Source organism: Myotis lucifugus, unplaced genomic scaffold (genome assembly GCF_000147115.1).
Source record: "Myotis lucifugus unplaced genomic scaffold, Myoluc2.0 scaffold_274, whole genome shotgun sequence".
Taxonomy (NCBI): Eukaryota; Metazoa; Chordata; class Mammalia; order Chiroptera; family Vespertilionidae; genus Myotis; species Myotis lucifugus.
The window spans coordinates 659,206-672,865 of NW_005871322.1; the positions used below are offsets into that span (position 1 = coordinate 659,206).

The 13,660-nt window shown below is 58.6% G+C and overlaps 2 protein-coding genes across 10 annotated transcripts in view; one reads left to right on the forward strand and one right to left on the reverse strand.

The window, feature by feature from the left end:
* Positions 1-1,046: 1,046 nt before the first annotated feature.
* EXOC3L1 (exocyst complex component 3 like 1) lies at positions 1,047-7,530 on the reverse strand. The gene is made up of 13 exons (XM_023763097.1): positions 7,485-7,530; positions 7,101-7,276; positions 6,801-7,020; positions 5,590-6,202; positions 5,393-5,510; positions 4,901-5,026; positions 4,696-4,796; positions 4,378-4,488; positions 2,047-2,176; positions 1,832-1,954; positions 1,597-1,752; positions 1,381-1,505; positions 1,047-1,291 (listed from the first exon to the last, which is right to left on the reverse strand). The coding sequence occupies exons 1-13, from the start codon at positions 7,528-7,530 to the stop codon at positions 1,102-1,104; spliced, it is 2,235 nt and encodes a 744-aa protein (XP_023618865.1). The 3' UTR covers positions 1,047-1,101.
* Positions 7,531-9,666: 2,136 nt separating this feature from the next.
* E2F4 (E2F transcription factor 4) overlaps positions 9,667-13,660 on the forward strand; it is a 6,997-nt gene continuing 3,003 nt past the window's right edge. For 2 of the 9 annotated variants that reach the window (XM_023763079.1, XM_023763085.1), the window contains exons 1-7: positions 9,675-9,859; positions 10,288-10,397; positions 10,541-10,702; positions 11,023-11,066; positions 11,825-11,886; positions 12,093-12,396; positions 13,043-13,282. In XM_023763079.1, the coding sequence (XP_023618847.1) occupies positions 9,725-9,859; positions 10,288-10,397; positions 10,541-10,702; positions 11,023-11,066; positions 11,825-11,886; positions 12,093-12,396; positions 13,043-13,282 (1,057 nt within the window). In that variant the 5' untranslated portion in view covers positions 9,675-9,724. Of the gene's footprint in view, positions 9,860-10,287; positions 10,398-10,540; positions 10,703-11,022; positions 11,067-11,824; positions 11,887-12,092; positions 12,397-13,042; positions 13,283-13,660 lie in introns of all 9 variants that reach the window. The other 7 variants (XM_006099398.2, XM_023763083.1, XM_023763080.1 and 4 more) reach the window with 7 other exon arrangements.

Genomic DNA, 13,660 nt, shown 5'->3' on the forward strand with positions numbered 1-13,660 from the left:
CCTCCTCCGGGAAGTCTTCCAGGCGTCTTAGAGGCTCCCAGGGCGCCTAGACGGCCTCTTTACTGCCCTAGGTTGTCACTGTCGTAGCCTAGGTCCGTGTCCCCTCACCATGTCCTGAACTCCCTGAGGGCAGGGACGGGTCTGATTCACTCCCATGTCTCAAGCATCCAGCACGAGATGCAGAATGAATGAAGGATGGCGAGGGGAGGAACCCAGACTGAAGGTGGAGTCTGGTGACAAATGAGAGGGTGTGGCCTGCGCCAATGGGGAAACTCCCGGAGAGGATAACGTGGAAGAGGAGCCAATGGGGACGGAGATATCGAGGAGGGGCGTGACCTGTAGCCAATAAACGGCGGGGGATGAGGCAAAGGGCGTGCCCAATGGAGGGCGGGGCCAAGAGACAATAGAAGGGGGATTTCTTGGTAGGTGAGGCGGGGGTCCCGTCGCGCGCCTTCTCAGCCTCTCCGGGTAAAAGGGTTCCATCCTCGTGTCGTACCCCCACCTGTTCGCTGCTCTTCTCTCCGTCACCGTTCCCGCTCCCGCTCCGAGACATCGGTCGCCGGCAGCCCAGCCCTCCGGAGTTGACGCCCCGGACGCACGCACTCGGGTGCGCGCACGCGCACGCTCACGCGAAAGCGCGCGGGTTCGCGTCCATCGCCGCCGCCGGCTCCAGAGAACACAGCTGCGGGGGCGGGGCCGGGCCGGGCCGAGGGGGCGGTGTCAGCCCTCAAGTCACGTCCCTAGGCGGGGCGTTGTCCTGAGCCCGCCGGCTCCCCCAAGGCCAGGCGGGTTTCAAGGCTTCCGGTGGTACCCGAGTCAGGGCTGGGGAGACTCCAAATCACTGCTTCGGCGCGGAGCCGTGGGGGTGCAGTCCGCTCACGGAAGCCGGGTACTTGGGAACTGATGCCGGGACAGACGGGGGGCAGCCGGAATCTCTGGACTGGGGCCAGGATACCGTAGGCGTGTCCCTGTCCTGGACCCCCTAACGTTCGCGGACACTTTTATTTCATCCCCCCGCCTTCCCAACACACACAATTCAGGCGTACGGGGGTGGTGGTGGGGGAAGCGGGCACACAGCTTTATTCTGCGAGCAGGTGAGATTCAGGCACAGGACCCCGAGAAGAGGCAGGAGGATGGAGAAGGTGTAGGTGCTGGCACAAGGCTGAAGAGTGCGCGGCGACCCGCGCGGGGCGAGGGCTGCGGGCCGTCCTGCAGGGAGCTGAGTGCCGCTTGGCGCTGCTCTCGGGACACGTCCCCGCGCAGGTCCAAGAGGGCAGAGACATGTTCCTCGCTAAGTGGGGGGGCGGACCACAGCGATGCATCAGCCCCCCGCCCTATCCCTCCCAGGTCCCTTCTCCCTTTCCGCTCCCATCCACGTACCTTACGTCGGGAAATTGTTGCCGAAGGCTTGCCACCTCGAGGCCAAGCATCGTGGGGTCGTGGAGGTTCAGCAGCTTCCGCAGGGTGAGCAGCACCGGCGCGCAATGAGCGCTCTCTTCCAGGCCCTGACCACGTTGGGCTAGGTCTTGAGCCCGCCCTTGGCTCCCACCCAACCACGGAGACTCACACCCATCTGCTCGCCCAACAAGCTCTTACCAAATCGAGGAAAAGATCCCGAAGCTGGGTGGCATCCTGTTGCATGCGCTCGGCTGCCTGGTTCCGCTCGTCCGCACCGCGGCACACTAGGCGGCCTTGCATCAGCGCACATAGGTACTGCAGCACCACCGCACGCTCCGTCTCGGCCAGGAGCACCTGCGGGGAGGGCTATCACGTGGGCCCAGGACACCTTTTCCATCGGCGTTCCACCCTCGCCAGCCTTTCCCCAACACACCTGGAATGCGGGCTTCCGAACACGCCAGAAGTTCCGGCAGAAGCGCGCTGTCCGCTCGCACACATTGTTCAGCAGCTCCGGGCTCGACAGCCAACGGCGCGAAGGCAGAGTCGCGAACAGGGGCTGGAAGAATGATCCAGACCCGGAATTTCCCTGCAGAGACTCCCAAACATACCCTTATCTCCTCCTACCCTTAGTCCCACCTGCAGTCTCACCTGGAGCTCCAGCAACAGCGCCTCCAACACCAGCCGGCAGATCCTCCTCTGCAACTCGTCCAGCGCTGCCTCCACCGGAGCCAAGGCCCCTGAGACCACCCCTTCGGGCTGCAAGACGGACACGGAGGAGCTGGACCAACCAAAAGTAGGGCTTCAGGACCAAGGCCAAGGCCCTCACAGGCCTCGATGGTCTGGAAGCTTGGGCGCCACCTAGTGGCAGAGGTGTGTGTGGCAGGAAGCGGGGTAAGAAGGGCCCTCGCCTTCTGAAGGTCTAGGGCAGTGGTTCTCAAACTTTCTAATGCCGCGACCCTTTAATACAGTTCCTCATGTTGTGGTGACACCCAACCATAAAATTATTTTCGTTGCTACTTCATAACTGTAATGTTGCTACTGTTATGAATCGTAATGTAAATATCTGATATGCAGGATGTATTTTCATTGTTACAAATTGAACATAATTAAAGCATAGTGATTAATCACAAAACAATATGTAATTATATATGTGTTTTCCGATGGTCTTAGGTGATCTCTGTGAAAGGGTCGTTCGACCCCCAAAGGGGTCGCGACCCACAGGTTGAGAACCGCTGGTCTAGGGTGTGCACGGGTGGGCTCAGCAAGCTAGAAAAGACACAACCCAGTCAGACCTGTTTCTAATTCCCAGTGAGACCTTGAGCAAGCCATGTCTTCCTGTTTCTGTTTCCTCATCGGTAAGGGGAGAGAGTTCATCACAGTCAAGAGGGAGTAACTTGTTTGTCTGACCTCTCTTTCCCCATCCTATGTAATAAAAGCCTAATATGCAAATTGTCCCCTCAGGTGGTCATTCGACCCATTCAACCAGAAGACCGGGAGTTTGACCACTTGCTATGATGTGCGCTGACCACCAGGGGGCGGCGCGGAACATGGCAGGCATTGGCAATGCGGCACTGGCAGCGGGCAGCAGTGGAGGTGCTGCCAGCCCCGATGAGCCCTGACAAGAGCAGGACCACAGCGGCATGGTGGAGCAGGTGAGTGGGCGGCACTAGGCCAAAGCAGATGCAAGCGAGGCCTGATTGCTCCACCGATCACCCCGCAGATGGAGACCAGTGGCAGCGGTGGAGTGCGAGGCTGCTGCCCAGCTCCCAGGCGCTGAGGGAGCCGGTGGGTGGGGGGGGGGAGGACGGCCCTGCAGGCAGGATGGTGGAGCAGGCAGCACCAGGCCAAGGCAGGGTGCCAGGTGGGGCTGTGAGGCTGGGGGTGTGAACTGGGGCCCAATCTCCACAGGCCACCCTGAAGGACCCCACCTGTGCATGAATTCATGCACTGGCCCTCTAATCCCAAATAATATAAGACCCAAGAGGAAGGAAATACTTTTCTGTTTTGATCACAGCTGTAACCTCAGACACAGAGTAGGCCTTGGTGAGTATACTATGTTGTAGTATGTTGAATTAAACATGAGACTATGTGCTAGGCACTGTGGTAGGTACTTTACATCAAATGTGATCCTCAGAACATCTCATCTATCTATATAAAAGCCTAAGTGACCATCAGAACTGAACAGATGACTGAACAGGCTGTGTGGGGCGACCCGGCCAGCAGGGTGGGCAGTTGGGGGCGATCAGGCTGGCAGGCAGAAGCAGTGAGGGGTGATCAGGCCAGCAGGCAGAGGCGGTTAGGAGCCAGTAGTCCAGAATTATGAGAGGGATGTCCGACTGCCAGTTTAGGCCCGATCCCCAGGAGTACCTCAGCAGTCGGACATCCCCCAAGGGTCCTGGATTGGAGAGGGTGCAGGCTGGGCTAAGGGGACCCTCCCCGCTGTGCATGAATTTCGTGCACCGGGCCTCTAGTTATATATAAAAGCCTAAGCAACCTTTATGACTGGAGGACCTGCTGGTAGCTATGACGTTCACTGATCACCAGGGGGCAGGCGCTCAACATAGGAGCTTCCCCTAGTGGTCAGTGCACTCCCACAGCCAACCTCCTGTGGCTGGCCAACTTCCGGAAGTCCCTCCCCCGCGGCTGGCCCTGATCGGCCCCCATCAGGGTGGCTGGCCAACCTCCCATGGTCCTTTCCCCCTGGCCAGCCGACCCCAAACAGCCCTGATCACCAGCCAGGCCGAGGGACCCCACCTGTGCACAAATTCATGCACCAGGCCTCTAGTTACTCATATAATACTAGTAAGAGAGATTAAGTAACTAGCTCAAGGTCACCCAGCTAGTAATTAGTAGAATTAGGATTGGAACCACGGGGCTATGTGACTCCAAAGTTCCTAATAGACTAGTGAAGGCTGGGTCCATACTTAGCAGGTACTCAGCAGTCAGTGAAGGTGGGCTTCTGTGGGGGCCTTATGGTACCTGAGTGCCGACTGGTGGTTGAGGGCAGCCAGTAGGTAGGACACGTAATGAGGGACCACTGCTTCCCCTCTGAGGTGGTCTCGGGAGAATCGGATCAGAGCATCATTAAAGCTGCAAAGGACAGAGGTGGCGCCTGTACCTGCTGTCACTGGTACCCCAACAATTTCTGTCCCAAGTACTCTGGCCCCCACCTCCAAGATACCCAAGGCACTGTTGCAAGGAGCCTTTCCCCACTGGTGTGCCTTATTCACTCAGAGCCCCCCTGGGCTGCCCCAGGAGCAGGGCAGGGGGTGGGGGTGGGCTGGTGCCTTGGCAGACCTCCTCAGGAACGCTCCCAGTTCTGACAGTGCCATGCCGTGCACCCGCCGCTGCAGTGACTCACTGACCAGGCTGGTCACTCGAATGTTTTCTTCCAGGATCTACAGGCAGGGATGGGCAGCCATCAGCAGTGTCCTAGTTCTGCCCCCCGCCCCGCCCGCTTTCTGTATGAGGGCTGTCCACCTGGCTGCCACTTCCCACCCACCTGCAGCACGATGGCTGGCATTGGTGAGTGGTAGAAGCCGGATGGATCTGTGTCAGGCTCCTGCTCCCGGCCCCATTCAGCCACTTCCCCTTCCAGTGCCTTCTGCAGCCACTGCACCACACTTGCCTGGCGGAAGGGACAAGGGGCAGCAGAATGTAGCAGGGCACTGACCCTGCTAGAGACAGGTAGCCATGTGACTCTACAGCAGCGGTTCTCAACCTGTGGGTCGCGACCCCTTTGGGGGTCGAATGACCCTTTCACAGGGGTCGCCTAAGACCATCGGAAAACACATATATAATTACATATTGTTTTTGCGATTAATCACTATGTTTTAATTATGTTCAATTTGTAACAATGAAATTGGGGGTCACCACAACATGAGGAACTGTATTAAAGGGTCGCGGCATGAGGAAGGTTGAGAACCACTGCTCTACAGATACAGTCACACAGCTGGTGGCAGAGCTGCTCTGGACCTGGGCCCCAACTACTCACCCGGACTTTGGATACAAACGTTGCCTCTAGCTGCTCGATATTCTCCAGGGTCAGGAGAGGTTCCAGCTGAGACACATCAGCCTCCGGCCCCAGTTCCAGGCTCCCCATCATTTCTGGCCTGGTGATGAGTGGCCTAGTGTCACTCTGAGCCCCCAGCTTCTGATCCACCCCCTTCCCATTGCCCCAGGGGCACTGACCCCAGGTACACATGCAGCGCCCAGTGCAGCAAGGTGAAGGCGTCGGAGGCTCCCAGCTCGGGCCCTTCCAGGAACTGCTGCAGGCAGCGCCGCAGGCCGCCGTGCAGGGTGTGGGCCCACAGCCGGACCACCTTGTAGTGTGGTGGGCAGCAGGGTGCGATCAGTGCCTCCGCTGTGGCCAATTCGGCTGGTAGAGCCACCCGCAGAGCCTCCAGCCACCCTGCGAGGGCCCCTGGTCCAGGCAGCAGAGGTGTCCCAAAGTGGACCCGCTCTAGGCCCTCCTCTAGCGCTCGCAGACAGCGCTGCCGCCAGTCCCGGGGGGCCTGCTCCAGGGAGGTGGTTCTGCCAGCCTCCACCTCCGCCACACGCACAGCAGCCACCAACAGGGCTGGGTCCTCCCGGGCCAGCTGCCCTGCAGCCCCTACAGCTGCCTCCACAGCCTGGCCCAGTGCCTCAGCCAGAGGGCCCAGCCCCTCAAAGACTGGCAACTCCAGACCCCCCAGAGAGGCCCACGTCTCCTCTTGCAGCTGCTCCAGCTCCCTAAGGCTCACATATGCCTCCAAGAGCCGATGGGCATCAATCAGGGTCTGTGCGTGGACCACTGCAGCCGGCACTAAGGAGGGAGCAGAAGAGACAGCCCTGGGTCTCAGCCTTCCCACCTGTGCAATGGGTACAGGATCAGATGCTGAGGCCCTGCGGCTGGGGTGATGTATAAAGTATTAAATAACCAGTAGAGTAGACTTTTACTGAATGAATTTAATCTTATTAGAGAATAAAATATAACCAGTATAGTAGAGCGTTGGCCAATCTGAAAGGACCAGGGAAGGCCCTAGCCTAGAGGCCTGTTGGGCCAGGTGTAAACCCTTGAGCTGATGGAACAGAAGGAAGTCAGGGATCCTGGAGGGAAGGCAGGGAGGAACGGGAGGACATTCTAGTGGCTATTCACCCACGCTGTTAGGGAATATTTCAATGTAACAACCCGGGTGGCCAGAGCCACTTGACTGGGTATCAGTGCTGACTCAGACATCCCCTGCTCGGAAACCTGAGTGAGCTAATTTGCACCCTGCTTTATGTGCCATCTGAAGCCTGAGTTACTCTCTGGGAGGCCCTTGGTGTGTCCCTCCATGCAACCTCCCACTGGTACCCTAGCCCCTTGATGAGTGTGTTGACTGACTGTTGGGGGCTGGAGCCCAGGGCCCTTGCACACTCACCTGCTCGCAGCCGGGGCAGCAGCTGAGACAGGGCCTGCAGTTGCTTGTGTTGGACAGCCTGCTCCCGCAAGGGCTCTAGGGTCTGTACAGCCTTGGCCATGCCCCGGAGCAACCCACGGGCCTGGCCCAGGGCCTCACGGGCTCCTTGCACGGCCTCGAGGGCCTGTGCCAGTTGCCACACACCAGTCTTCACACCCTCCAGGTATGACTGCACCACTGACTGCGGAAGGGAGGGAGACGGTGAGGCCTGGCCAGCTGGCCACCCACCCCCAGCTCTCCTGCCCCTTGCCTGATGCCCACCTTAATGCGTGCTTCCAGGGAGCGGGTGCGCTGTACCTCACGGCTGCGGTACTGGCCCAGCCTGGCCAGCTGCTCCGGCCGGTAGAAGATGCCTGAGGCCCACTTGAGTGCTGCACCCCGGGCCAGCTGCTCCGCCCTCTCCTGCTCCGGCCACTCTGGCCCTGGGCAGGAAGAGCCTGGGTAGCCATGTCAGTTGGGCAGGGCCTGAAGGAAGCAGCTGCCGACCCTGCTCCCCTTCCTGCTCCTCAGCCTGAAACTCCAGGGCAGTCTACTCCTCTCACTGACCGACAGAACTCCAGCCAGATCTGGCAGGAGGGGCCCAAACCCTCCACTCCCATCTTTCCTGCCACATCCCTCCCGCAACCCACCCAGAAGGGCTCATACCAGGAGGAAGTGAAGGTTGCATTTCGTCCTTGGCTGTGGGGTCCATGTAAGGCCCTGGAGGAGCCGGAGCCGAGGTAGGAGTCCGGGCAAGGGTCTGGGCTAGAGCAGGCAGAGTGGAGGAGCTTTGAGCTGCAGGCTCTGTCTAGGCCTCTCTCAGAAGGAGGAGGGAGGTTCCTGCCCAGGCTCCTCAGCAAATGGGAGGGAGGCAGGGTGAGATGGGGAGGCACCTGGGAAGCCTCCTTTGCTGGGTTTCTCAGCGTTGCCCCTTCAGATGCCAAGTGAGGCAGGGTGGGCACAGGCCTCCACTGGACCCCACTCCTGTTCTGCGTTGCAGAGGACAGTTTAGTATGGAACTCACCAGGCTTGACCAGGCGGCCAGTTCTCCCTCCTCCGCAAACAGCGTTGGCCTTGAGGATGGCTCTCTCCCCCAGCCCTCACAGCAGAGCTGGGCACTCCCTCCCTCGGTGGCTCTGGGTCACACCTCTGGGTCACACCTCTGCATGCAGCAGAATTCCCCTTTCCAAGGAAGTCTCGGTCCCACCTCCCTGTCCAGAAGCCCGCCTCCTCCTCTCCCCAAGACCACAGGCAGAAAGGAAGGAAGCTGAGTCTCTGGCGTTTTATTCCCAACAGGAAAGAGCATCTGCGCTGTGGATGGGGTGGGGAGGGCTGGGCTCACTTCCTTGGGGGGAGGGGGCGGTACTCCCTGTGATTATTAAGTCTTGACCAGTCCACCCAGGACCTCTTAGTGCCCAGAACAGACATGAACTGGATGGCCCCAATTTGGGGTGGAGAGTGAGGTGTGCAAACATGGATGCAGACAACATCACAGTATGAAAACTATGCTGACAGGCCCTTCAGAGGAGGGTGTGTAACCTCTGCAGAGAAGTGAGAGATCACAGGCTGTTGTGAAGAATGTGAGCCCTAACCGGTTTGGCTCAGTGATAGAGCGTCAGCCTGCGGACTGAAGGGTCCCAGATTTGATTCTGGTCAAGGGCATGTACCTTGTTGGGGGCACATCCCCAGTTGGGGGTGTGCAGGAGGCAGCTGATTGATGTTTCTCTCTTGTCGATGTTTCTAACTATCCCTCTCCCTTCCTCTCTGTAAAAAAAAATCAATAAAAATAAATATATATAAAAGAATGTGTATGGTGGGCTCTGAGAACTGTTTATCTTGAGAGTTAAAGGGGCCACAGAAGGGACTATAAGGTAGTAATAATGTAGCGGGCACTAGGGAACCACCCAAACCCACCCTTCAGGACAAAGGCACTTGTTCCCCTCGCTGCTTGCAGTGTATGCTGCTGAGGTCTCACAGCTGAATCTCAAGGCCAGTGTTGGGGTACAAAGGCCCAGAACCCGTACCCCTGTCTGGATATGGAACGTCTTGGAAGGGCCACCCCAGTTTCAGAGCTCCTAGTAGGATGGGCTGGGGTCTTTATTATAACTGCATTGCAGTTTAATTCCTTCTCTGTCCATTTCTGCTTATCTTACAAGCGTGGATAAACTTCCTGCAGGCAGATTCCCTGGGTCAAAGTCTGCTTCCTGGAGAATCTGACTGGGTAGAAATAATAACAAAAACGCTAAAAAAAAAATAACAAAATGATACCAGCAAACACAAAATCCTCCCTACATGCTGGCAACTGCTCTAAGTGCTTTACATATATTGACTCATTGGTCAACGTGTTTGCATTGGCTGAAAAGTGGCTATAATTCTATGGCCTCTGAGCACTGCAGGGTGGAGACAAGAGGAAGATGAGGCTGGGATCAGGGAAGGGGAGTGGGGCTGGAGACAAGAGGACAAGCTAGATGTAGTGAGTGCTTATTGTTTGGCAGGAAGTGAGGTACGATAATAGGATGGGTGACCCCAAGACAGTGGGGCAGTTTATAGGAGCAGGAATTGGGGAAACACATTGGGTTCATCTGGCAGCGCGGTCTCCTCTCCGAAGACGGGTTGGCCACCCGGAAGGTTTTGGTGGCTCCCCCTTCTCTATTGCCACCGACTTCCTCCACCTGGGCTGATTTCGTCCTTTTCGGCGGTTGAAAATTTGCTAATTTGCTGACGGCCCCAAAGTTTTGCGGCCGTACCCGCGGAGAGGGATTGCCCCACGTTCCCTAGGAGAGAGCGGAACGGAAGCGGAAGCTGCGACGCTGGCGCCGGCGGCTGGGCGGTGAGGAACGGAAGCGGAAGTGGCGGCGGCGCCGGCCTGGCCTGGCCTGGCTGAGGGGAGGCGGCGGGCGGGCGCGATGGCGGAGGCCGGGCCACAGGCGCCGCCGCCCCCGGGCACCCCGAGCCGGCACGAGAAGAGCTTGGGGCTTCTCACTACCAAGTTCGTGTCGCTTCTGCAGGAGGCCAAGGACGGCGTGCTTGACCTCAAGCTGGTGCGGTCCGGCCTGCGGGGCGGCAGAGGGGATGTTAGAATAGGCCTGGGCAGGTAGCGGGAACTCCTGGGGCGACCCAGCGGAGCCCTCGGAGAGCAAGCCGCCATCCGGGTGCTTTCTCACAAGTGGGAGGTCGGGAGCTGTTTCGTTCGTTCGGCCGAGGCCACTGGGTGTCAGCCCTGTGCCAGGCTCAGGGCTGCAGGTGCTGGTCCTCGTGGCCCTCCCTGCCTGGGGAAAAGAGCATCGGAACGTCCGTGTAGTTTGTGCCGGGCCTCTTTCCACCCTGCGGTCCTGAGCTGCTGTGATGCCTGGGAGGAGGGTTGGGCCTGTCCACCCCCTTTCCAGCCCCCTCCAGGCCAAGTCTGCAGGTAGCTGAGGGTACACCTGAGAGTGGGGCTGAGCATCCTCCCCTCTGTTCTCTCTGCCAGGCAGCTGACACCCTAGCTGTGCGCCAGAAGCGGCGGATCTACGACATTACCAACGTGCTGGAAGGTATTGGGCTGATCGAGAAAAAATCCAAGAATAGCATCCAGTGGAAGTGAGTAGAGGCACCTGGGAGGGCAATGGGATTGATCTCCCATCCGGAAGTGTTGGGTGGGCGGTGGAGGGTGCAGGAGAGAGCAGGGTCCATGGGGCCCAGAGCTCCTGGCAGGCCTCCTCAGCCCCCCTCCCTGGGCTCAGGGGCGTGGGGCCTGGCTGTAACACCCGGGAGATTGCGGACAAGCTGATTGAGCTTAAGGCAGAGATCGAAGAGCTGCAGCAGCGAGAGCAAGAGCTGGACCAGCACAAGGTGTGGGTGCAGCAGAGCATCCGGAACGTCACAGAGGACGTGCAGAACAGCTGATATCCTCCTGGCAGCCCCTGCTCCTGGGGTGTGGGCGAGGGGCCCTCTAGTCCAGCTGGGTTTGCATTGTGGTGTCCTGGCTCTGTCCCTCTGGGGAGGATGGTCCTGCAGCTCCTGGCCGGGTCCCAGCCTCCTGCTTCCCTCTCAGAGCCCCTCTCCCACCAATCTTGGTCTGTGATCCTTCCCTTCTAGACCCCAGACCCCAGGACTTTCTCCGAGGGCTTGTATGTTAGACCTCTGCTGAAGAGCTGGGTCTTCTCTGTGGTCTGCCATCTGTCAGCATAGGCAGGGCATCAGTCGTTCTCCTTAACCCCCACACCTTGGCCTACGTGACTCATGAGGACATCTGCAGATGCTTTGCTGGTGAGCAGAGCCTGAGTGGGGGGAGATGGGGTTGGGGCTGGGCTGAGCCACAGCCCTGAGCAGTGGGTTCAGTATCTAAAGAGCGTTCTGTCTCTTAAGAGGGTTGCCGGGGCCTTCCCAAAGAGGAGTCAGGCAGGGCGAGTCCTGGATGAGAGGGTCACTGGGGCCCTATGGAGGCCAACCATACTGAGCGGGTACAGCAATTCTGGGCTGGGTCTCTAGGTCAGTCCCCATCTGCATGGTGCCTTGGGTTTGGCTTCTCAGGTGTGAAGAGCAAACATAAGGGGAAAGTGTGTGTGTGTGTGTGTGTGTGTGTGTGTACACGTATGTGTGCGTGCGCTCATGCGTGCATGCTTGTATGCAGGGGGCCGTGATGCCCCTTTCCAACCTGCAGTTAGTTCGGTTGCATTGTGGATACAGGAGCTGTTCCTCCTCTGTCTTTGATCCCCCAGACTGGTCCTGGGGAAGGGATGTTGGCCTTGGCCAGAACACCTGTACCTAGGGAGCAGCCCTCAGTTGGGGAATGGGATACTCATGGCCAGCAATTTTTTGCTCCACATGTTTAAATTCAGATTTTCTGGTTATTCACCCCTGGGGTCTTAGAAGGAGAAAGGCTTTAGTTTTCTGTCCCAGCCACTGTGGGGATTGGGTGTCCAGCCCCTCAGAGACCCTGGTCTTCCTGCTCCAAGGAACAGGAACCCCCATTCCCAGCTCAGATTGAACCCCTGGGCCCTGACCCATCCCCCTTGTTATTCTAGGAGACACTCTTCTAGCCATCCGGGCTCCTTCTGGCACCAGCTTGGAGGTGCCCATCCCAGAGGTGGGTGCTCAGCTCAGGCAGGCGGGGTTGGCTGAGGGCGGGGGCTGGCTGTGGAGCCCGATAAGTCTCGGGTGGGGCGGGTAGGGGAGGCCTGAGGTTTCGGGTTATCTAGGAGAATGGGCAGCCTGGGGTGAGAGAGGACACTGTGGCTCAGGGTCAGGCAGGAGCCAAGCCTGCTTCCAATTCCACCTGCCCCACACCTGCAGGGCCTCAATGGGCAGAAGAAGTACCAGATTCATTTGAAGAGTGTGAGTGGTCCCATCGAGGTGCTGCTGGTGAACAAGGAGGCATGGAGCTCACCGCCTGTGGCAGTGCCTGTGCCGCCACCTGAAGATCTGCTCCAGAGCCCATCTGCTCTCTCTACTCCTCCACCTCTACCCAAACCTGCTGTGGCCCTGCCCCAGGATGCCTCACACCCAAGCAGTCCCCAGGTCACCAGCACCACCACCATCTGTGTCCCTGCTGGCGTCGAAGCCCAAGGGATGGCCATTCCAGCAGCTGAGATCATAGGTGAGGCATGATGAGCATCTGGCGATGGGGTGATCTCTGGGGCCCAAGAGGCAATACCTCTGTGTTGTGCGATGCTGTACTCGGAGCTGGAAGAGACCTTGCAGAGGTTGTCCTTTTCCCGGCCCTCAGCTGGCCTCCCCTTGCTGTGACAAGGGACCCTTTTTTCTTTTTTAAAAAAATATGTTTTTTCAGAGAGGAAGGGAGAGGGAGAGAGAGATAGAAACAAAGATGATGAGAATCACCGATCGGCTGCCTCCTGCATGCCCCCTACTGGGGATTGAGCCCACAACTCAGGCATGTGCCCTGACTGGGAATCGAACTGTGACCTCCTGGTTCATTGGTTGACGCTCAACCACTGAGCCACACCGGCGGGACAAGGAGAGCCTTTTTAACAGGGAATCTCTGGCTGTGTGAAGGGACATTAGTGGTGGCAGTTTTCCCCCAGATCCACCTGTCTGACTTGCCTTGGCAGCCTCTGTGTTAGAGGCCTCATGCCCCTGTCTCCTGCAGTCCCTCATTTCCAGATGACCTCTTCGGGGGTGACTGGCAGTGCCTAACTCTCCTTGGGCCTGGGAACCAGGGCTGTAGTCATCCTGGCCGTGGGTTCTAGCACAGCCATTTTCAATGTTCCATTTCCTGCCCCAAGTGATGGGTTTGGGCCATGTGGTTGCAGTGAGTGGCGGCCCTGGATCTGATAGCAAGGACAGTGGTGAGCTCAGCTCACTCTCGCTGGGCCCGGCAGCACTGGACACCCGGCCACTGCAGTCGTCTGCCCTGCTGGACAGCAGCAGTAGCAGTAGTAGCAGCAGCAGCAGCAGCAGCAGCAGTTCATCTGGACCCAACCCTTCTACCTCCTTTGAGCCCATCAAAGTGGACCCCACAGGTGGTGAGTACTTGTCCCATCAGGAGCAAGGAGAATCCAGCCTGCGTCAGTTTTGGGTCAGAAACAGAATTTGGGCTAGAAACCCAGCGCTCCTATCTCCTCAGCCAGAGCTGGCCAGCATGAGGGCCAGCCCTTGCTGTCAACCCTGCCTAGACCAGAGCTCTGCCAACGAGAGTGAGGAGCTTGGCCTCCCTCTGGTGCGGTGCCCCTCTGTCCCCCTTATTGGTCTGACCCAGAACTCCCTGGCCCTCTCGCAAGCCCTGCCTGCCACCCGTGGACTTGGTCTCAAGAAGGCAGAGCACTCTCTTGGGGAAGGGGCTGTGGTGTGGCCCTCAGGCTCCAAAGGTCGGCAGCCCCTTCCCCGGAGAGGTGATGTTATCT

Coding starts and splice junctions, on each gene's coding strand:
- EXOC3L1 (XM_023763097.1), bottom strand. CDS start 7,530: ATGGACCCCACAGCCAAGGACGAAATGCAACCTTCACTTCCTCCTG. Junction 7,277..7,484: donor GCAACCTTCACTTCCTCCTG/GTATGAGCCCTT, acceptor ATGGCTACCCAG/GCTCTTCCTGCCCAGGGCCA. Junction 1,955..2,046: donor CGCTGTTGCTGGAGCTCCAG/GTGAGACTGCAG, acceptor TCATTCTTCCAG/CCCCTGTTCGCGACTCTGCC.